Here is a 25,188-nt window from a genome sequence, read left to right on the forward strand (position 1 = left end):
TAGCAACATTGGATGCATTTTAGTAGGTTTTTAGCAATAAACATAAGAGAAATCTAACCATAAGCTTGATTACTTGTTTTGCAAGAAAACAGGAAAAATTGCAGGAAATGGATGTTTTTCACTACGCTGGGGGCGTAGCCCATCACGCGCCGCGTGATGGAGCTCACAGGGAGCCAAGATTTTCACTCTGATCACGCGCGGCGGGATACTTGACCACGCGCGGCGTGAAGCCTTGTTCAAGAAGAAGATTGCTCTCTGACTTGATCACGCGCCGCGTGATACTGTTATCACGCGCGGCGTAGTTGATGGATCTGCAACCACGCGCGGCGTGATAGATCTGGCGCGCGGCGTGGTTGCGTTCAGTATATATGGTTTCTGCATAATTCTGTTTTGGGGTTTTGGAAAATTCTGCAAATTTGATCTACATTCTGGGTTTGGAACTTCAAGATTGGGATTCAAGACTCCAGAGGATAGCTCCAAGCACATCGATAGCATGGATTCACAAGCCATGACATTGAAGCTAGGACGCGAACGAAGGGAGATGAGGAGCTAAGCTTCTTTGGAGGTAGGATCTAGGATAGTCTAGGATGTAGATAGATCAGTTGTAATCTGCTATATGTGTAAGAATCTACTCTTTTCATAGTGTTGATTTAATGCAATTCTATGCGTAATGCTTTATAATCCTTCATTAGTGTTGTAATGATTTCGAGTTAAGTCACGTGCGAGAGTATTGATTTAATTTCTGAACTGAATTGCATTGAGCGCTCGAGTGTTTCCGGTCGAGAGATTGAGATATAGAGTGTAGCGAACGATTGACGCGCGTTAATATCATTCGTTGTAGGTAGCTTCCGCCTGAGAGATCGGGGGAGTATCGACAACGAATAGAGTGGATTTTGACAAGAGATTGCGATTCACTAATTTGTCGATCTAGTTGTTAACACTTGAGTAGATTCCTATGATATAGTAGATTGCATGTGGTTTAGCTATAGACTAGGCGATTCCGATGATTCTACCTCGCTTTTCCATTATATCAAAGCACGTTTTCTAACAATTCATCACTCAACATACCCCCAATTTATGTGTATTTCTTGCATAATGTTTATGAGCACTATTGGACTAGTTTGATCACACAATCCCTGTGGATCGATATTTTTATTACTACGTGGTAATTCGTTCACTTGCGAAAATTATCCATCAACTATCATCAACACATCAACAACAAATCATCAACACATCAATAAGGATACAATTAATCCATGTTATAAGCATTTACTTCACATTTCAATAGTCCAAATAATATTGAAATCAAATACCGACAACTAGTCTTTGATTGTTAATCATTTGGTTTCACATAACCCATTCATTTTCATTTTAATGCTACTAATATAAGTAAATATAAATAAGCATGCATTATCTCAGAAAACTAACCCCATAATCGGATTCTACACGAAAAATTGAGAAAAGTCAACAAAATTCAACGCTAAATGCCTGCAAGTCTGGAATCTGCGCATGATGCGCCAAACGCTGCGCTCGGAGCACAAATGGCAATGTTCCCAGACCAATTCTGCGCATGAGGCGCAAACCTTGCGCATGATGCGCCAGTGGCAGCCCCCATCTGCAGAAAACGCGATTTTGGACCCAAAAGTGCTTATTGAGTTCAAAAATGACTTATTTGATGACTTCAAAAAATCATACCAAGCTTGAGTTATATTCATACATGTTCTAAAACACTTAAGAACAACTTATTAACATCAATAATAACTTATTTTCATGGATTTAGACTCAAATTAACAAACCCATTTACAACACCAAATAACAATAAGTACATATTTTTCATGAATCAAAATACTCAATCAACATCAAGTAACATATAGATTCACATATCATCATGTAAGATTCAAGGAAACACATTCTCAAATCCCACATATAAATCCCCAAATCCAAAAGAAAAGAAAATGAGTGTAGAGATTTTGGGAATGGAGGAATCGACATCCTCCCCTCTCCAGGATCACTCAAGATTATGGAATCTAACTCTTGTTGGAACAAAATTGGTTCTAAAGCCCCAAGTTTTAGATCTATAAAGTTTTGATGATAACAAGAAGTATTAAATGTACAATTGGTAGCACTAATTTCTTAATCTAGTCTGTAGGACCATTATAAGAAAATTCTGATGATCTTAAGTTCTGAAGAAAACAAACATGCTCTGAAAAGGCATGCTCTGATAAGGTCTCAAAAGCAAGGATGTTCTTAAAGACTTTTGACTTTGAAGCTACAGTGACTCAGAAGCAAGAAGTCTTCAGAAGATGATCAGTTCTCTACGTAATGAAAAGTTACTTTTATGGCAGTCAAATTACGAGAACGTTGGAGCCAAGTTACAAGGACCTTACTCATGAATGGTATAAGCGATTCAAATGGATAATCAAGCTTATCAACCTTCTTCCAATGTCGGATAAACACAGAAGTCAAACTGTGAAAGTTTCTCTGTTTGGTGTAAACACCTTATGTATTAACAAAGTAGAGGAACCTCACTACCACTTTGGCATGTCACGTTGCTTTCATCTTCAGACTGCCAAGAAAACGTTAACTGGCTACCTGATCCTTGCACAACGGTCATATTCACATGGAGCGTACTCTTTGAACTATATATTCAACACTTCATCATGAAGGAGAGTATAACACGCGCACGCTATCCATTGCACACTCTCTCTGATAATACAAGCACTCATCCTCTGAACATTTGAATTTCATTTACATCCAAAATACTTTGAAGTCTGTTTTTACTCATTGTATTTTAGTCTTAAGGTTTCATTAGTGTTTTGTATTAATATAACAAACTTTATTTCATTCTTAAGTTTGAGAAGTCTCTTGCTGTGTGCTTGAGCATTGTGTAGAAGTCTTTTGCTGTGTTCTTGAGCATTTGTAATCTTGTGTGATTATAGTGGAACTTCCTTGGAAGTGCAAGAGGACTGGACTACTCTCGATTTGTGAGAGGAACCAGTATAAATTTGCTTGTGTCTTTTCTCTCCCTCTGATCTCGTTTATATCGTGTTTACTTTGATTTATCCTCTGCAATCTTTGCTTAAGCTAAGACTTCGAAAAAGTTTTAGTTTATCTTAAAACACAATTCAACCCCTTTTCTTGTGTTTTCACACCTTCAATTCTCTTACCTTAGATTGATGAAATCTCTACTCCTTCTCTTGATCTCAAGTTCTTTCTCTCTTTGCTTTGCCCTAGCTTTGCTCCTCCTTCTCTCTGCTTCTTCTTGATCACCAAAAAGTGATTCTCTCTCTCTCTCTCTCTCTCTCTCTCTCTCTCTAACTCAAACTATATATAGCTCTCCCTATTTGTCTTTTAAGGCCCAATGGGCCAAAGCCCAATAGCACGGCTCAGTCAAAGTGTATAACTCTCACAAACGCCTCATAACTCGCTCATTAACTAATGTTCTCGGTAAATAATTATTCGCCGCTAAATTAATTAAAAGCAATCACAACAATTAATTAAACACATAAATAACGAATAATAAAAATTGGGTCGTTACAGAACTCGCTCATAGGTTATGTTTTGTAGAATCGTAGCTTATGTTTTGTAGAAAGAAAAAAACTCATAGCTTATATATGAGATAAATTAGTTGATTGGATTTGTAGTGTTTGATAAAATTACAGTTGAATTAGTTTATAAATATGAAATGACATATAAAATGACAAGGTAAAATTGAGAGACAAAAAATGAAAAAACTATAAGTTTTAAGTTATAAGCTAGCTTTTAAAAATAAGCTATAACCTCTTTTAGAGAAAATATTACCAAACAAATTTCTTTTTTGTTATATCAGCTTATGAGCTTTATTTTGGACACAATATGAGCTTATAAGCTATAACCTTAAATTTTGGTATTTAAAAATAGAGTCGTAGTTGACTGTTACACTAAAATCTCAGACATTTCAGTGTTATTGTCTGATAAAAAATTGTTCCCCAAAAATCGAACTTGGGGTTCTTCCGAACAATTCGTCCTAGCTAGGGGTAGTTTATTAACCACTTGATCCCTATATATCTTTCTTGAATGTTATTTTTTTATTTATTTAATATATATATATACAATATAATACTCCCTCATTCCCAAAATATAAGAATTATTTGACCATTGTACATATGCCAATACATAATTTTGATTACAAATATATTTAATTGTGTATTAGTAAAAATTATAGAAATTTGTTATTTTAAAAATATTCATCGAAACAAACCAAACACGATCTTATATGATAATATTTACATTTATATACTCTTAGAAAAATGCGGTTAAAACAAGACATATGAATAGTGTATTTAGTCAAAGAAGGTCTTATAAAATGAGACGGAGGGAGTAGTTCCTACGAGTCTAGATATAACATTAGGTTTTGTATAAAAATCGATGTATTTGATTCAATAGAACAAACACTACTAGTAAATCAACATTTAGCGTCGGCTGAAAACCCACGCTATAGGGCCCTAAATCGATGCTAAAACGTCGGAAGCTAAACAGTAGCGTCAGTTATAAGCATCGAATCTAATTTAGCGTCCATCTAGCCGAGTCCAAGTCTTACTCTACCCTTAGCCGACACCAAATATATCAATCGCAAAAGAAAAAAAGGCGTACAACATTGTGAATTTTAATATTTGGCTACAACATTGTGAAGCAAAAATAAAAATAAATAACAATTTAATAACAACGCTTACTTTCCAATGATTAATTTTTGAAATATAATCAGTATAAGAATACTAAGACTAGGATAGTTCTTCTCAAAATCATGCATGTGATGTAACACATCTATCTATCTATCTATCTATCTATCTATCTATCTATCTATCTATCTATCTATCTATCTATCTATCTATCTATCTATCTAAAACTAAAACATGGATAATTTCCTTTCATACCCAACAACTATAGTACTAGCTATAACATTAATTTTTCTATACAAAGTATGGAGGATCAAAAAACCTAGTAGCAAATTAAAGGGTATGAAACCACCACAACCATCATATGCATTACCTTTAATAGGTCACCTTCATCTACTAGGAAACCAAATACCCCTTGCAAGAATCTTTGCTTCTTTTTCAGACAAATATGGTCCCATTTTCCAAATCAATTTAGGATCATACCCTGCCCTTGTTATTTCAAGCCAAGAAGCAATCAAAGAATGTTTCACCACAAATGACAAAGTCTTATGCTCAAGACCAAAGTCAAGTCATGGAATCTATCTTGGTTATAACTATGCTTCATTCGGAGCTGCACCTTACGGTCCATTTTGGATTAAGTTAAGAAAATTAACCATGCTTGAGTTACTTTCATCTCGTCGTGTGGAATCGTTGAAACATGTTTATGAATCGGAGATCGATACTTTGCTTAGGGATTTATTGTTGTTTGTTAATGGTAAAAACAAGGTTAAGGTTGTGATTAGTGAATGGATGGAAAAATTAACATTTAATATAATCACAAAGATGATTGGTGGGAAACGGTATTTTGAGTATTTGCAAGATATGGATAATAAAGAACATGGTCATATTGTGAAACTTATAAAAGAATATATGCATATATCTGGTGAATTTGTTCCTTCAGATTTGATTCCAGTTATTGGTTGGTTTGGTTTTGAAGGAAAAGTGCTTAAATCAATGAAAAGAGTTGCTAGAGATTTGGATAAACTTGTTGGAAGCTGGATTGAAGAGCATGAAGTTGTTGGTGTGAATAAGTCAAATGATAAACATGATTTCATTGATGTGATGCTTTCTGTGATTGAAGATGATCCTGCTTCTGGTCATAATCGTGATACTATCATCAAGGCAAATATTACGGTATGCATGTTCTCTTTTGTTTTAACTTTTGCAATGTTTTTTATTTAGAAATTATTTACTACAAACTCACCAAAAGATAAATAAATACTTCAAAAAATAATTAAATAATACTTCATATTTAATTTTTAAATTATTATAATTGATGTAATATTTTTTGTGAGTGTGATCAAATGTAATTTTTTTATCACGTGACTATCTAAGAATATCTCCCCGCATTTCTCATGTACACTAAATATAATAAGAATTTTACTAAACACTACATAGAGGGGAAAAAAAAACTGCCTCACACCCTTTAAAAAATTAAGATAGTTATTTTTCATTTTTTTACTAAATAAACCATATCCATTCATTCAAATTAATAAAATATATCGATGCAATACAAATTTAAAATCGTTAAAAATAAAAAGAATGAATCTGTGAACAAACTCACAACATCCGTGTTAATAGCATAAAACGACAAATTGCAAAACCCAAAACATATTTGACTATATTGAAGTGCTATGATATTCATGCCTCTGAATCTATAGCGTTGATAACATCAAAGTCATTGATTGAATCTGCACAGATCGAACGTAATCTTTCAACCTGGAACAAATGAACACCTTACCAAGATGGGAAAATAAAATAGATTGTATTAAGACGAGAAGTCAAAACAAACTATGTCACACTAAGATGACGAAATCACAAAAAAAAAAACAAAATAAACACTAAACATCAGTAAAAATGACATTTAACTTAAAGAGAAATAACAAACTATTTAGACGGGTGATTCCGAGCCTAAATTTACCTTAAATCATCCTCCTTCGATAGATCAAGCTAGAAGAAGAGAAAAGTGGCGACAGCTTGAGTTAAAAAAAAAAATTTAAAATTTAAAAGTAATAAAAATTATAATTGTATATATTCTACAAAACTTTTCTCATGAACTTGTTTCATGGATATTAAAAGAGTTATTAAATTGTAAAAAAAAAAGAGTTAATTAAAAATAAAATTTAAAGTAATCATGACATAGAGTTTGTTAAGTTTTTTTTTTTGTTTTCACTACTAGTATCTGGTCCACTGGGCCGTCCAATCTGATTCGGGAGTCATTTCTAGCATCAAGTAATTCCAACCACCTCCCATTGCAGTTATGGAGATCAAACCATAGTCATATCCCTACCAAGTTAGCGCCGAGTTTTACTTATATTCGAGATTACAAAATCTAGTTTAGTTTTTTAGTTACATTAAAGAAATAAGTTGATTTTTTTTGTCTTAGATGAAGCGGTAATCCACTGAAATTAAATTCACATATAATTATGAGATTCCGGATTCGAACCCGGATCACGACGTCCGACCTAACAATTTTGGCATTTTGCCACTTGAGCTAAGACTTATGGGACAAAGTTGAATCTAGTTTAGCGCAACTATTTAATTTTAAGAATTATTTGTCTCCTTTCCTTGTCAACTTTTAAAATGTTTGAGGTTTACTTTATTATTATTATTATTATTATTATTATTATTATTCAACGTTTACTTTTATTATTATTATTATTATTATTATTATTATTATTATTATTATTATTATTATTATTATTATTATTATTATTATTATTCTTCAACAAGTCAATTTTTTATAATCCTCAGATGCTTATGTTGGCTGGGTCAGACACAATTTTCACAACAATGACATGGACCCTAGCCTTATTGTTGAATAATAAGAATGTTTTAAAGCTTGCACAAGAGGAAATTGATCATCACATAGGTAGAGACAGAAGGGTAGAATCACCAGACATCAAGAATCTAGTTTATTTGCAAGCAATTGTCAAAGAATCTTTGAGGTTATACCCCCAGGTCCACTATTAGTACCCCATGAAGCACTAGAAGATTGTTACATTCAAGGCTATAATGTACCAAAAGGTACACGTGTGTTTGCAAACGTGTGGAAATTACATAGAGATCCAAGTATTTGGTCAGAGCCTGAAAAGTTTTCACCTGAAAGGTTTATTAATGAAAATGGAGAAATTGATCATGAAAGTTATCAATTTGAATACCTCCCTTTTGGCTTAGGGAGAAGAGCTTGTCCTGGAGCTATGTTTGCTACACAAGTGATTTTCATTACACTTGCTCGTTTGCTTCATGCATTTGATTTAGAAGTGGTAATGGATGAAGTTGTTGATATGAAAGAAGGGTTGGGTATAACTTTGCCTAAGTTAACTCCATTGCAACTTCTTATGACACCAAGGTTATCCTATGGAGTATATCAATGATACACATTTTTCTTATAATTTGTTTCCCTTTTATAGTGTGTAAACCGTCATTTTAATGCATATAATTGAAGAGATTAATATCTCAAAGCAAATAAATAAGAGGGAAATACTTTTATTAAAAGTTTTAATATTGTTGCGTACTGTCAAGACTCACATATGATCGATCTATACGTAGTTAAACTAGAAGATACTCAAACCGGATCATTCAAATGATATTTAGGTTTATGTGTTTTTTTGGTGATATGCATATCTTTGTGTATTTCTTTTTATAAGTCAAGCCTTGTTGTGTTTTAATTTCTATCTATGTATATGTTATTGCATGTAATCTATGGAACAGGATTTTGTGCAGTAAATTTTTCACGCAGTTTCACGCGATTTCGGATCTCAGCCATCCGATCATAAATGAATGGTTCAGATTACAAACAGCTGATTTTATTAATATATAATTTGAGCCGTCTGATTTTAATCTAACGATCGAAATCCAAAACAGCGTGAAACTGCGTGCAAATTATACTGCAGGAAATCCAGATCCGTAATCTATAAACAATATTTTGATGTTATCATTTTACATTACATGCAGTATTTATTTATTTATCAAAAGGGTCATAGATGTAGTTAGCCTTGTTGTGTATTTGTGAAATGGATATGTTTTGGTGTTGTGTATTTGTGACATGGATATGTTTTGGTGTGAAATGAATTAAATTAGGGAGGATTTATATTCATTTATATTTTGTGGTTTATATGAGATGGTGAACCCTACAAGAAAACTGTAGCATCTACAAAAATCTTACTTTATAAGATAAAAATAGGACAATATAAGAGCTTTTTAGTATCACTCACAGGGTAGCATCCAAAATATTGACAAACAGTAAAAGTTTTGACTCTAAACACTAGCGTCTACGTTGACGCTAACTAGCATTAGCATAAACGGTAATAATTAAATGAGAGAGTATTGTGGTCATGGAGAAGTGGAGGTAATTAACAAAAGTGAGAGATGTATATTGAACCGATTGCAGGACACTGAAACACCGAAGAAAACCTCAATGCTAATGTTTGAACTTTGAAGTTCCACATCGAAAAAATACACTCTTGACTCTCTCCTATTACTCTATATAAAGAGTACACCGCCAACCTTTTAAAAGACATCAAGACTAATAAAAAAGTTTCTGATTGACAAAATTAATCATTGGGCCTAATTTAAATTATATGGTCCCTAGTTAACTTTTTGATTGATATTTGAGAAAACAGTTTAAAAATAAATGTATTTTTTTTGTTTTTGTTTCATTTGATTCGTGCTAGTGAGTTGAACCGAGTTGTCCACGAGCTTGAATCGAGTTGAGTTTGAGCTGAAAAAATATTTTGTGATGAACTCGAGCCGAGTTTCGAGTAAAACTAAATTTTATTGAGTCGATTCGAACTCAATTAGGTTAGGTTTAATTTGACTCGACTCATTTTCAGCCCTAAATAATACCATACCACTAATGCAAACATAACTGAAGTGTCCAACTAGTTCGGCCTAACACTAATCAGAGTCCAAAAACCAACTCTCAACAACAATAATAACAAGCAAATGACTCTTTCGAGCCAATCACTAGTCTAACGTCAAACTCGAGAATGACGAGGATAGTGAAAAAGTCTGACATCAATGACGATACATTACAGATATTAAACGACACTGACGCGCTAGATACAAACCTGAAGCCTCGAAACCTGCATATTTCAATAGACCTAGACAATTATCAGAGAATCGATGAACGAGATAACATAATAGCCATATTATAGTAAGTGCGAGAGAACCCGACTGCTAACACGGTAACAAGAACAAGAAGCACCTTGCACCTACGTACTCGCAAGGCCTAGCCCTTTCGAGCAAGTGGCCATCAACACGATCTGAAAACACCAAGTCGGAAGGCCTAGGCCATTCGAGCAACACAGCTACGATTTGGCGGAAACCAAATGCAACAAAATTCAAAACCTAAGCACGCCCAAGCGGATAAGGTATTTAGGGGCAACCTCGGTGGCACGCCGGCGGTTAAAGTACCCCCGAGGGTTCACTACCCTATTGGGGTTGAAAGGTGAAGCGGAGGATGGTGAGGTAGTTACATCTCGTTGCCTCACCGGAGGCGGTAGCTACATAGTGAAGAAATTGTAGAGAGATGGAAGAGCGTTTGAAGGGTGGAGGCAGTGTCAGTAATATATCTATTGATACAGAACAATAATAAGAAAAGTTGAGGGAATATATATATGAACAACATTCAACATTCCAACTTGTATAAAAGCACATAATTCATCAAAACAAGAACAAAAGTTACATAATCTAGATATAGAAAATTCAAGCAACAGATCTAATATTTCCATCTTCATAAGAATAAGTCTCTGAAAAAACAAAAGCAGAAATCTTTTGGTCAGTCAAAATCAAACGTCCTCCACCTTCACCATTATTATAAAACCCAATATCCGAACAAAAAGCACTAGATCCATCAACACAAAATACAAAATTATATGAAGAACCATATCTCTGAATATTAAATGTGCCATTCACTATTTGCATACCAGGATAATTTTCTGGACCACCAATGCCAACACAAAATTTATTAATAACATTATCAATAAATATCAACCATTTTGTTGATTCAACACAATCAGGTTTGTTCCTTGTGAACTCAATCTCAATCGGTGTCCCAGTCACTATCTCGTCGAATTCTGTATCTACTAATTTGGTGAATTTTACTGGTAAATAATGAGTATTATTAAAATCTTCTTCTAAGATAGTAACTGGACATTTTGAATCACCAGTTTTTTCTAGTTTTAATCTTCCACTACGAACGCCAAAAAAAGTTGGGATAATATAGTAACTACCATATGGATGAATTGGCTCAAATGCTGTGTTCAATATTGGGAAACCATTGTTATATGTGAAAGATGGTGAAAGATTGGTGACGAAAGCAAAAAGTAGGAAGGAAAGGGTGAGTGAAGAACAAACAAACTTCATTATTTGCTTAATAAGTATATTTTTAGTGTGTTTTGGTGGACCAATTAATTGCCTCTGTCCCAATATATAGACATGTTCATTGATTTGATTTGATTTAATTATACTTTGTTTTTTAAACATAGCATGTGACACACATTTCTCGAAAAAATGGATCAGGAAAACGAGAAGGAGAAGGATGGGTCTTGTTTTAGATTGGGCCAAGAGCTGGCCCAATTACCCTCCTGCCCGGAATTTGGGGCACAACCTAATAAGGGGAGGTCTCCCTGACACGTCAGCCCATGACGTGTTCTCCACGACGTAACGGCTTCACAGCATTATAAGTGCGTGCTTAATTATCTAACTGTCACTTGAGTCATGAAGCTTATCCATTACCCACTTATAGTGGAACGGCTCCAACCAAGATAGGGGCGAATAACCGTCTCCCCTACGATACAGGGACTATCTTGGCAGTTGAGTCAATTGGGCCGGATTATTCCAGCCCAATTGACCAACTTTTGGCCTAGCGCCGGGGGCAACTATATAAGCTCTCCTATACAGGAGAGCCAGATATTCAATTCTACACACTCTCTCTTCTTTCTAGTATCTCTCATTCTCTTGCTGACTTAAGCATCGGAGTGCCTACAGGTACAACCCCCTCCGATGGACGAATTGCTCAACGGATTGGCCATCACCTATTCTGACCAACAGGTTAGATCCGATCTCTTCCATCGAATGTTCAAGTTCAGATCGGAGTTAATTCAAATGGTTGAATCAGTAGAGAGAGTGGATTCGAGAAGATTTTAGGAAGAATCTTCTTACTAATGGCACCACTGATTTGCTCCGCGCATAACTAGATGATTCTGATGGTGAGGCTTGAGACGGTCATTATGGAGATAGAGCTCAGATACGGTGAATCATGATAGGCGAAAGTACTTGCAAAACATGTTAGCTCTTCAAAGCTCAAATTAGTATATGTGATAGAGAGAGAATGAAGTGAAATGTAATTTACTGGTTTTCTTTGGTGCTAAAACTTGCCTTTACACAGAGGGAGATTGTTAAAGATATGTCCATACCAGAGTTTATAAAGTGTGACACTTCTCACTTTAAAAATGATTTGATAAAGGAGAATTATGCACATTAAAAAAATAGATATGATATCAGAGTATATTTGTGCATCTTGTTGGGTCACGAGGGAGCAGTTAGGATATCATTCACATTGGACTCAGAGTAAATCTATAAGTGAGTTTGACACCACACTTTAACCAAAAATTTAAGACATTAGGTTTATGGATCATATCATTTATAAAGTGTTCAATCTCCAGTTTTCTAAACAATATGTGAGACTTAACACACTCACACTTGACACAACACATCTTACGATCAATTATTAAAGTATTCCCTAGTTGAACGTTATGGTTTATTCAGAAAAAAAAAAGAAGCATTACTATTTAAAATAGTAAGAATAAATTTGTTAAATAGTAAGAATAAATTTGAATTGATGATAGTGTGGGGTACTGTACTATGTCTATGGGGAATTTTTAATTCCTTCACCAAAGAACACAACCTGATTTTTATATGCGCAGCGCGAATCTTTTAGTTATTAACATATCTGCTTACCTCGACAAGCCGGCCCTAATTTTTTCTTTTGAATTCTCTTCATCCTCCATCAGTGGTTTTAGGTCATTTTTACCCAAAATCATCCTCGATATCTTTTTTCCTTGCTTTTAATCTAAATAAGTGACTTTAACATTGAGTCTTTTAGTTACTTTACCCAAAATCACCCTCAATATCTTTTTTCCTTGCTTTCTTTTGTATAAAAAAACGAAAAAAAAAACTTATCTCGTTTGTTCCTATATGTTTATCAGTTACAAATATTTGGTTGAATCATCATGTATTAAATTGAAATTAAATTATGTAGTGTAACACTAATTATTATTTTTACCTACGAAAATATTGACCTATCATAAAAAAAAACACGGCAACATTGCGACGCATGGATATTATATATTTATACTAGTTTAAAGACTCGTGCATTCTATTGACTTTTATTTGATATTTGAGTTTGTCAGTATATTAATATTGAAAATTTATCTAAGATTAAATATTTAAAAATTTGTTATATAATATTGTTAAAATATAAGTTGAATTATTGTCTTAATTATTTCTTGTAAAGTTATTTATTCAATTTTTATGTTTAAGTGATAAATAATGGGTCCCGTGTATATATATTTCTAATAAAAAATTAGAAATTTTATCAGAAATATTTAGGATAATGATGGTGGCTCTGCAAGTGCACATAATCGCAACCAAGTAATAAAGTGATAAGTTATCATTCTCCACAGGGATTGTGCCAAAAGTACTAGTTTCGCTAAGAAATTTATAAAGTAAAAGTGCTTTTGCATTCGTTTTGTTTGTTTGAGAAAATTTTGCATAAAAGTAAAAAACAATAAAATAAAGGACAATAAAATAAAGGACAAGAAAATAAAGAACGATAATAATAAAAGGGTGTGTGTGTCCACACCGAATGGTTAAGTGTTTCGAATCCCTCCCTTACTCCTGCTTGTGATCGGAGGGCAACGTGACTGCAAGTATACAGTCGTGTCGTGTAGTTTTAAAAGATATCGAACCCAAAGGACCAATAATCGACCTACCGTATTCTAGTGTTGCTTTGTAAATCTAAGGCTAATGATTTAAAGGGTTTTGATTAATTGAATAATTAAAATAAGAGAAATAAATATTTTTTAGATTTTTAATATGTAAATAAAATATTGCTAGGACGTGCTATTAGTTGCTTCAGAGGGTTCAATGCTTAATTCGCGCTAGACAAACTGTTAAATTTTTGAAACTATATTGATTTAAAAATACCAATCTCAGCTCTCGCAAATCTTGACTAGTATTATAAATTATAAAGGTGGTGCTTAACTCTCGTCCTCACACCCGCTAATAAAATACTCTTTGAAAAGCAATATAATTTAATTAACTCTAATCCCAACTCTCGTTGCGAATTAGAGTTAATGTTCAGTTTTTACTATCTAGTAGAAATCTCACGCTCTCGCTCTATTGATTTTTACTTTAATTAATTCTCACTCTCGTGACGAATTATAGTCAACGTTTAATTAAAAACTGCTTAAGAAAATAAAACAGTTGTCAGTTTTCAAGAATTATATTTAATTTAAAATCACTAATCTCAGCTCTCGCAAATCTTGACTAGCGTTATACTTAGATAAAATAAATGCTCAGCTCTCACGCACTCACTTACCTATATAAGTACCTTTGAAAATCAATATAAAACTCATCAATCCTAAATAGCTCTCGCGGACTTTAGAACTAACGGTCAGTTTTAACTATCCGACCCTAAACCTCAACTCTCGTCAATGTTGGTTTATTGCCTTTAAAACAATCCTCACTCTCGTGACGAATTATTTGAAAATGTATTTATTTAAAACTGGTGGTTGAAAACCATTAAGCACGAATTAACTACCGAACCCCTATTAGCTACTAACTACACATCCTAGCAACGCTAAATTTAGCTAGACATAACTAAAAATAAAGACATAAAAATAAAATAAGCAAATAAATAAATAGACATAATAAAAATAAAAACAAAAATTAAAAGTATAAAATAAAAGCAATAAAATAAAGACAAGAAATAAATAAGACCATAAAATAAAATAAGAACCTGAAATAACAAAAGGAATCTCGAGTACGGACTCCGACAGCGTAACGGTAGGAAATAAAAAAAACTTATTAAATTCTCAACGGAGAATAAAATAATACTAAACTCTCAACTTTAGAGAAGAAAACCTTGTGGTACTAAGCCTAGTTCTCAATTCTCCAAGTCAAGTGTTATGTTTTTGAGTGAAGAGAACTAGCCTATTTATACTAAAATACAAGGAGGAAAAGACAAGAACTGGCTGATGTGGGACTTGTAAAAATTCTCCGCGTTGCCGTTGGATCAAACGTGTGGCCTTGATGAAAAAGGAAGTGGCGACCGCCACTGGGCTGCAAGTGGCGAGCAGCATTATTGGCCAGTTGGCGGGCACCATCTTGGCTTGGCTGGCGAGCATTTGTGGGCTGCACATGTGTGGCCCAATTGGCTGCACATGTGTGGCCTTTTTGTCCATTTTTGCTCCTTTTCGGTCCGTTTTCGCTCCTTTCTTCAACTCGTACACTTTTTATCTGTTTATTTAAAATACGAGAAATAAGTGACTATTTATATAATAAAACTTCGGAATCGAAATAAAAACATATAAAATATAATAGTAAATTAACTAAATAAATAGCATATTTTTAGGTGTATCAGCTTGGCAAGTGGCGTTTATATTATACCTTGCTATCAGTTATAGGCTACCGGATTAAGTTTCAGTAAAGTAACCCTAGTATTACTAATCTTACTTCTATTGCAATCTGTTTAAAACCGCCTTCTCATCTCGCCACGCTGGATCTCATCGTAGGTACGATGGCTTGCGCTGTTTATTACGTTTTTGCCCTTTTTTTTTATGCTTTTTCCACTTTTCTTGCTTCTAGGACAAGTAACTTCACTTTTCCAGGTATTTGCTTGCTTTTGTGCTTCAATTGCGATTAAAACTACCCTAAATTACTACTAAAAATATCATATAATTGACTGTCATCACAACCCCACACTTAAACTGTTGCTCGTCCTCGAGTAACATGCCTACCAAACAAAATCGCAAGTGAAACAACAAATAACTCATATGACAGGCAATTCACAACCTTTATATTTTGTCGGCAATGGTACCACCGATCTTTACTGCAGCGATCATGTTCAATCAGCACTTGGTCCAAGAGACGTCAATATAGCAAGTACAACATATGTCCACAAGAGTCCATGTTCAACTTTTTCTCTCTTCTCACATTTTCGCTCAATATTGAAAGAGTATCTCTCAATCGACGTGAGACCTGCCATTTTACCATAGGCTTGCAAGGATTCTAAACAACCAATCAAAGTTAAAACAAATACGCATTATTAGAGGTCTTTATGGGTTGTAACGTGACTTAGGTAAAGGTAGGATATTTTTGGGAAAGTAGGCTTAAAAATTAGAGTTAAGTATAACTACTTGGCCTTATTTAGGTGCAACCTGTTACCTGTAGTACCTTTTTGATGAAGTACATAAGAAATTTTTCTTTTGAGGACTAGATGTGACTTTGTATGGTCCTTATTCTATCACTATTTTCTATTCTTTTTCTTTTTGAAATTTTTTTGAAGAGACTATTTTTTTATGGAATTTTTTATGTAATCCGTCTCTTAAAATGTTGCCAAGACAAGAGAACTAGATCTCTACCTAACTCCAAAGAGGGTAAATACTTTGTTTTTCAGGTCTTAGGCTTATAATCTGGTTTGTCACCGAAAGAAAGGGATATTTATTTTTACGGCTCAAAGTGGTTAGCAAAGGATAATAATATATATGGGTGGATTGAAAAAGGCTCAGAGTTTAATGAATAAATTGCCTCAATGTGTATAAGTTAAATCAATCGGTCAGCAGAGAATAATCGCAAGTTCTATAAAATAAACAAGTACACAGATACTCTCATAAGTGTATAGAAAGAAATTGATAATACCGTGGAAATATTTGGCTCAAATTCTCACTTGGCTTCAGTATCTGGAAAGTCGAACATTTATCTCATGGACACTATCTTCCTTACTCATCTTTCTGTCTCTCTAACTTCCGTGCTTTCTAAGCAATCACCTGAGTGTTCTTTGTATCAAGGTGTGAATTGTTATCACAAAAGTTGTTTTATCGTCGCACTGGAACTTTGCCTATAGCTTTTAACATGCATTCAATAATAAACAAGCAAACAATTATTTTATTTTTTAATCGGAGGTTGTCAGCAAATGACATTATTACATAATTGTTTTGCTTAAAAAGAAAAGTAAAAAGTACATAATTAAATGAAAAATACGAAAAATAAAAGATAAAGATAGAAGGGAACAACGAGAATATCCCAATCTACTGCCCCGATCCTGATGACGATCCACCAGCAGAAAAGAAGCGAGTCGGGCTCGAAAAAGTAAAGATTTATCACTTTTACTCAAAACTCACAAAAACACAATGTTCTTGAGTTCAAACATCTACAAATTCCGTTTTTACTCATTAAATTCGTTCATACATCATGCTAAGAGTATATTAAACATGTCACGAACCTTAAATTCGATTTCCATTAAGAAAAACTCATCCAAACTAAAACTACAAATTCCGTTTTAAGGAGAAATCGACATTCTCCCCTTTCTCGTATCACCCACGAATATAAAATCTACTTTCTTACCTTAATCCGACGAAAGCTCGACGATTGCTCCTCGAATCTCTCCTTCAAGCCTTTGCCCTTGCTCTCCCTTCTCTCTACTTCTCTAAGAACAAGAAAAAGTGAGACTTTCTCTCACTACAAGGGCTAAATAGCCCCCCCCCCCCCCCTCTCCTCTAGCTCACAAGGCCCAACTCGCGTTAACTCTTACTAACTCGCGCGTTAACTAAAGTTCTCGATAAATAACTTAAAGTTATTATCTTACTTAAAATCAAGTCACCAAATAATTAAACACTTACGTAGTGAATAATAAATTTGGGTCGTTACACTATATGTCTGATATTCTTATCTTGAGTGTTACTATTTTTTTTTTTACTATAATATTGATACGGAATTTCTACCGTCATTAGTAATAACTAATCTTCGATTGAGAATTTATGGGATACACAAGATGTATTCATTTCTTCTAGAAATTTTTTCTCTATATACATAAGTCAAAAATTGTACCCCAACTATAAGCTAAAGGACCAGAACTATTCTTTCTAAGAGTCTGTTTTATTGTGATTTTGGCCTTGGTTTTGCGCTTTGAAATTGTATATTTTGATTATTTTCCCTTCACACTCTATGCTTTAGATTTTTTTTTTTTTTGTCATTAAAATATATTCACAAGCTTCTCGTGGGCCATATTTATATTCATGAAAGTACATCGTGGCTCACGAGGTCATATCCATAGTTATATTTTTTTTCTTTATTTTTTAGGTAATTTAGGAGTTCGAAATTTCATTTTTAAAATGAATAAATGTCCAAAATTCGAGCTCTAACTTCTACATATGAAATGTGAGGCCCCAACCAACCGAGCTAAGCTCATAGGGCATCCATAGTTTTACTAAGCAAAAATAAGTACATTAAGTATATGTACTTTGAACGGAGTGAGATTGTAATTCAATTTTTTGAACTGATTGAATTAGTTGAGCAAAAAATTAAAGGAGTTGAAAGTTCAAAATTCAAGTAGGTGTAAAAAAAAGAAACACAGTAACAATTAACATACCAACAATTTGTTATCTAAAAATAACTTTAAACCTTTTACGTCATTACTGTTGGGGTTGATTGCAATGTAAGTCTCACATTGCTAATGACGGAAAAAAGGTCAAGAAAATTATATTGTAAAAGTCTTACATTGCTTAGAGAAGTGAACGGTGGGAGGAGCTCAATGCTTTATATAGAGACCTCAAGTTCCTTGTTTCAATGCACCAGTCCGTAGCACTTTAAGCTTATATCTGCTGACTTTTTCTATTTTTCTCTTGTACTCTTTTATTATAGTGTTGTGAGATGTAGTTAGGTATTTGCTTTGGAGAGTGTGGGCGTACTGGGGGTCTGGGAAGGTTGAGGGTAGTCTATGTGTTGTAACAATTTTCACATAGTGTTTATTCTCTGGTTGTCGGTTACGACAACGACCGTGGTTTTTCTCCAGTTTTGGAGTTTCCACGTTATATCCTTATGTTATTGATTGCATTCTTTTATTTTCTCTATGCCGGTTTTTCCCAACAATTACTTCGTTGACTTATAATCTCTATTAATATAAATTTTTATTTTTTTTATTAAGCTTCCCCTTCCTTATTTTGATGCCTATAATATCCTTTATTTTATATTCCTAATTTACTAATATTATTATCCTATTTTTCTTTTTAGGCTTCTATCCCCTATGTCATGATCTATTTGACATATGGATAGGATTCCCTGAAAATTGAGAGTTTAGTCGGTAAAATTTGATAAAAAGTATTTTTATCTCTTAACAATCAAACTTAAATTCTTTTGAGCAATTAATTCATTTTTTAAATAGAACTTATGAATGACTTGACTCAAATCACTTGGTAGAATTAATTGGTGATTTTTTTACTCCTGTATCCCTGTTTTTGTTCAAAATTTGAGTAATACCCCTGTTTTGGAAAAAATTTGCGTAATACCCCTGTTTTGGAGGGAATGTGGGTGGAACAGTGTAAAGCACATGGCGGAATCCAGAATTCCACCATGTGAGGGTAATGGCGGAAATGGCATCTATGCCATGTCAGGGAGATGGCGCAATTCCCATCTAGGCCATTGACTGCCTCGGTCAGCGCAAGAGTGCAGGGGAATTCTGATCTTTGCCAGTTTTTGTTTTTTTTTTTTTTTTTTTGTCTTTTGCTGTTTTTTTTTTTTCGTTTTCATTCAAAAAAAATACTTAAAAATGTTTTATTTTTTTTAAAAAAGAAATTAATAATAATAATTTATAAAAATAAAAATTATTATGATTGAAAATGATTAAGAAAATATAAAATTATTGTATCTGGTTTATTTTTCATATTATGTCAATATTTTATGTTTTATGTTTGTGTAATTCTATTAATGATGTAATCCTAAATTTACTAATTTTAGTTTATTTTTTGATATCGTATGAATGTGGACAATAATATGTGTTATTTAAAATATGATATTAATTTATTGATAACATAATAGAAACACGTACGGAAGAAATTACATTAAAAAAAATTACATTTAATTTGAGGGTCCGGCTGCATTAGGACATTCATGACACTTATGACCCGGCACCCGACATAAGCCACAACGATTCTCTCTTTTTTCGAACTCGTCCATTTCAGTTCTAATACGAGAATTTTTTGGACGTCCTCTCTTAGTTCTTTTCATATCGAGGCGGGGGCAAACAACGTCACCTAAATAATCAGGCCACAAACCCTGGTTTCGAACTGCTGGGAAGGGTCTGTCATACACAGCAAATACAGTGGCAGCTTTGTAGACATCATCAATGAATGGTTCATAGGAAAGGTTAGCATGAGAACAAGCAGCAATAACATGCGAACAAGGCAAATGTAAAGCCTGGAACTTTCCACAGTCACACATTTTTTCTTTCAACTCTACTTTAAAAATATCCATTGGTCGGCCTTCATGGGGATCCTCAGTTTCCTCCACTATAAATGTATAATTTTGCCGATCAAACTGGTTGACTACATGTGAGTTTGACTTATGCACTGCCTCTGAAATCCTTTCCTGACACGCTTCAGTATACTGTTGACCAGAAGCAAACACAGCTGCTGACTGCTTTCCTCGTGTTACAAAAAGTTTTGCCATCCTATAATATGTTGCTTGGACCAAAGCTGTGATTGGTAGCCCGCGGATATCCTTGAACACTGAGTTCATTGCCTCAGCCAGATTACTTGTCATGTGACCCCACCGGATACCTCCATCATATGCTTGCGTCCATTTTGGTTTCGGGAGATCATCAACCCACGCCAAAGCCGTTGGACTTTTTTTCGCAATCTTATGCCGCCAGTACATGAATGTAGGCTCGCTTGGTGCATACCCTATGGAGTCGAAAAAATATGTTTAATTTAATATAGTACGAGCAACTAAAATTGTATAAAACTTTAGATAATTGTAGATATTTACCCATGTTAACAGCATATTTCCGAAGTTTTCTGTTTTTGATAGCCCTCATAAAGTTCTGCGCGATGTGTCGAATGCAATACACATGCGACGAAGAGTGGTTCCATCCAGTTGAAGGGTTTTCAAAAGCACTTTTAATAGATGCATGCCTATCTGAAATCAAGCAGATATTTTCTTGTGGAGTGACATTCTCTCTCAAATGTTTAAGAAAGAAGTTCCATGCATCCTTGGTCTCCCCTTCCACAATTGCGTATGCGACGGGGAAAATATGATCGTTCCCATCTTGGGCGACGGCCAACAACAACGTCCCCTTATATTTTCCAGTCAAAAACGTACCATCAACTTGCACAATTGGCTTACAATGCGCAAAACCTTCAATGCACGGTTTGAAAGCCCAAAACAAACGCTCGAAGTGCACTTCACCATGGATGGCTGTTGGACTAGTCTCGAACCTGATAACGGTCCCACTAACCCATTTCTCCATTGCCATCAACCACCGTGGAAGATCGCGATATGATTGCACCCAGCTTCCATATATGTGTTCGATCGCCTTGTTTTTGGCACTCCAAGCCTTTCGATATGAGATGGTGTAGTTGAATTTGGCTCTTATGTGATCAATTATAAACTTGACCGTGACACCAAGGTTATTTTTCAAAAGCGGCACAATGTTGTCGCATACCATAGCAGTGTCAAGCCTACGATGATCTTGAGACATACCAACAGATACGCAAGTGTGGCTATTACTGATAGTGGCAATCCCCCAAAGCTCAGTTTTCTTACTATATGCCGCTCTCAAGGCAAATTGACACGGTGGTTTATCACATTTAATGACGAACCTGGTTGTATCAGATTTCTCGATGTGATAATCACGTGATTGTTTGACGTGCCACGATTTTATTGCAGCCAAACATTCCTTTTTGGTGTAAAATGTCATCCCTTTCGTTATACCCGCATTTACTGGAAGTGGTACATTTTCATGGAGGTAAACACGAGAGGGTTGATCAATAAGTGTGAGGTCTAAGTTTTGGATGTGGCTAGGAGGATTATATGCACCATCTTGGTTTCTTTCATTGTCGTCATCGTCACCGTTGTCGTCGTTGCCGTGATCTAATAATTGTGTTTCAAGTGCTTCTTCATCACTTAGATCGGCAAGATCTTCTGGATAGTTTGGTACCTCGTCTGGACGTGAGTCATTATCATCATCATCATTACCATACTCTCCAACACATTAACTAAATCACTACTCACCACACTCTTCAACACTATAAATACATACCTCCACACTACCTCCACAATCACTCATTCACTACTACTATCAAACTATCATACCAATATTAAAATTTCTACTCCTCTCACAAACACATTTTATTTCTACTCTTACTACTACATTCACTACTCCTTTAACAAACACTAAAATTTCTACTCTTACTACATTCACTACTCCTCTCACATTCATTACTCCTCTCACCATAATACTTTAAAAATGGCTAGTAATTGGATGGGCGACAACCATATTTCAAAAACAAAAAAAGTATGAGTTAATTTTATGTTATAAATTTATTGTTTATTAAGTTATATATATATATATATATATATATATATATATATATATATATATATATATATATATATATATATATATATATATATATATATATATATATATATATATATATATATATATATATATATTGATGTTATGTTATAATTATAAATTGACAAATTGTTTTATTTTTATACTTATACTTATGTGTAGGACAACAATGCTTTGAAAGTGCATAATCAGTGCCGATTTGACCCACCAAATGATGCAATAATACCACTCTTGGAACAATGTGGTTTTGGTTATGTCGTGCGACTCCGAAAGTGTATGCTTGATGCTCACTTAATCACAGCTATGGTACTTAGATGGAGACCCGATATGCATACATTTCAGCTACCTAGCGGAGAGTGCACGATAACTCTCCAAGATGTGAACATGTTACTTGATCTACAGATTTCTGGACAAGCAGTTAGTGGAAGAAATGACTCTGTTTGGGAACAGTTTCCACGATTATTGGGAGTCAATCCGCCCGAGAGAAAACATGGATATTCTATTAGGACAGCATGGCTAAAAGAACAACTTAGTTCGATGCCACCCAATCCTAACGAAGAACAAACAATGCAACAACTAAGGATGTATCTTCTATATTTTTTCGGTAAATTTTTAGTACCCGATAAATCTGGCGACCGTATACATACTATGTATCTGCCGCTCTTGGAAGATATACCCACAATAAGGAGTTATAGTTGGGGTTCTGCTTGTTTGGCTTCTCTGTATAGAGGCTTGTGTGACGCGGCAACTCCATCAAAAAGAGGCAATTCTGTTTCCGGATGTGTCCTACTTCTTCAAGCATGGGCACGTTCTCGCATAATCATGTTTCAACGTGAAAGAGTTAGAGCTCCACCCTTCGATAGACCATTGGCATTGAAGTAAGTATATACTATTTTTATTAATAAAAATATGAAATTATATATTTATTCGGCCACTTATTTGTGAAGAACATCTATTATTTTAGGTGGGTTGCTATCGGGACAAGGTATCAAGGAGATCCAGCACACAATTTAGTTGCCGCTAATATTATGCTTGATCATATAGAGCCATCTGGGGTAATATATATATATATATATATATATATATATATATATATATATATATATATATATATATATATATATATATATATATATATATATATATATATTATCTTCTTTCTTTTATTATTTTTATACTAAACTCATACACTATTAAATCTCTAATATATTTTTTTTAACCTCGCAGTTTATTTGGACTCCTTACGATATTTCTCAAACGTTGTATCCAGTGGACGTAGAATGTTGGTCGGCAACCACATATCTCATTAATTTTGGGATTGTTGAGTACCACCAAACTGACAGAGTCCGATTACAATTTGGACTTAATCATGTCGCAAGGGACGACGCGCAAATCATGGAACATTACCATGAGATAGACATGCGCAAAAATGTTCATGATTGGGCCACCAAATTTCATGCTGAAATCCAACACTGGAATCATCGAAATATTCGTGCTCTACAAGGAGATCTTGCCGATGTTGTACCACTGATGCATTCAAACGAGTATTTGCATCAATATACAAGAGACTACATGCCATATGTCTCTGACAATTATTATTTGAACGACCCACGTCCACGTCCTGATATGCCGCCACAATATGCCAATAGCCCACATTCCTATACCCAACAACAACAACAATACACCAACATCCCATATACCCAACAACAACAACAACAACAAGAAACTTGTATCCCAGATCCACCACCATTCACCCAACAACAACAACCATTTACCCAACATACCATGTCATTTACTGAATCCGACTTTATGACCCCACAGCAACTAACGCGGAATTTCTTCGGATACGACCGCGCCGACTTCGAATCACCGGGAACTCGACAATTCAATGAGAATTACTCAAATTATTTTCCACCTGGTGAATTCACACAACCCCAACAAACCCAACAAACCCAACAAGTCTCTCAAGATTTACCGTGGACAGAATTATCAGGCAATTATTTAAACTCAACGTGGACTCAAGGTCAAGGTTCAACGTCGGCTTTCGGTCAACCCGCTCCACGCAATGAAGGTATAAATTTTCTTGGAGTTCCAGATAATAATCCAAACGAGGACGACGGTGATGTAGAAATATTTGGAGTTGGACTTCGTGCTCGTACTCGTCCCCCTTGTGGCACCGGTGGATGCCTATAGTGTTTTTAGTTTGTATTATTAGTACTATTGTAATAAAAAATATTTCGCAATATATATTAAGTTTGTATCATAATATTTTATTGTGTTAAATTATATTAAGTTTTTTTTAATAATAATTTTAAGATTTAAAAAAAAAAAAAAAGAGTTTTTTTTTGTTTGAATGAAAACGAAAAAAAAAAACAGCAAAAGACAAAAAAAAAAAAACAAAAACTGGCAAAGATCAGAATTCCCCTGCACTCTTGCGCTGACCGAGGCAGTCAATGGCCTAGATGGGAATTGCGCCATCTCCCTGACATGGCATAGATGCCATTTCCGCCATTACCCTCACATGGTGGAATTCTGGATTCCGCCATGTGCTTTACACTGTTCCACCCACATTCCTTCCAAAACAGGGGTATTACGCAAAATTTTTCCAAAACAGGGGTATTACTCAAATTTTGAACAAAAACAGGGATACAGGAGTAAAAAAATCTTAATTGGTTGTTTGAATTCTTTTATTTTTATATTACAACAAACAAAATAAAATTAAAAATCTTATCTTTTCTCTGTTGAACTTAACCCCTCAGTTTTCTCCTCTAAAAGATTAAAATTGTGAATTTGGAAAAGAAAAAAACAAAGATAGAAAAAAACAATTAAAGGGAAACATAACAACACAAAAAA

General features: G+C 34.4%; 2 protein-coding genes and 1 pseudogene across 2 annotated transcripts; 1 reads left to right on the plus strand and 2 right to left on the minus strand.

Moving 5' to 3' along the window:
* The first annotated feature begins 4,819 nt into the window (after window positions 1–4,819).
* On the plus strand, window positions 4,820–8,318 carry LOC123911523 (annotated as a pseudogene).
* A 2,004-nt stretch (window positions 8,319–10,322) lies between these two features.
* Window positions 10,323–11,094, minus strand: LOC123911524 (kunitz-type trypsin inhibitor-like 2 protein). Its single transcript, XM_045962952.1, has one exon. It carries the CDS (start codon window positions 11,061–11,063, stop codon window positions 10,404–10,406), a length of 660 nt encoding a protein of 219 aa, XP_045818908.1. The 5' UTR covers window positions 11,064–11,094; the 3' UTR covers window positions 10,323–10,403.
* An 8,741-nt stretch (window positions 11,095–19,835) lies between these two features.
* On the minus strand, window positions 19,836–21,295 carry LOC123904871. Its single transcript, XM_045954476.1, has 2 exons — window positions 20,745–21,295; window positions 19,836–20,659 (listed from the first exon to the last, which is right to left on the minus strand). Exons 1-2 carry the CDS (start codon window positions 21,229–21,231, stop codon window positions 19,836–19,838), a joined length of 1,311 nt encoding a protein of 436 aa, XP_045810432.1. The 5' UTR covers window positions 21,232–21,295.
* Between the last annotated feature and the right edge of the window lie 3,893 nt (window positions 21,296–25,188).

This window comes from Trifolium pratense, linkage group LG2, assembly GCF_020283565.1.
Source record: "Trifolium pratense cultivar HEN17-A07 linkage group LG2, ARS_RC_1.1, whole genome shotgun sequence".
Taxonomy (NCBI): domain Eukaryota; kingdom Viridiplantae; phylum Streptophyta; class Magnoliopsida; order Fabales; family Fabaceae; genus Trifolium; species Trifolium pratense.

Coding starts and splice junctions, on each gene's coding strand:
- LOC123911524 (XM_045962952.1), bottom strand. CDS start 11,063: ATGAAGTTTGTTTGTTCTTCACTCACCCTTTCCTTCCTACTTTTTGCT.
- LOC123904871 (XM_045954476.1), bottom strand. CDS start 21,231: ATGGCAATGGAGAAATGGGTTAGTGGGACCGTTATCAGGTTCGAGACT. Junction 20,660..20,744: donor GAAATATGCTGTTAACATGG/GTAAATATCTAC, acceptor TCGACTCCATAG/GGTATGCACCAAGCGAGCCT.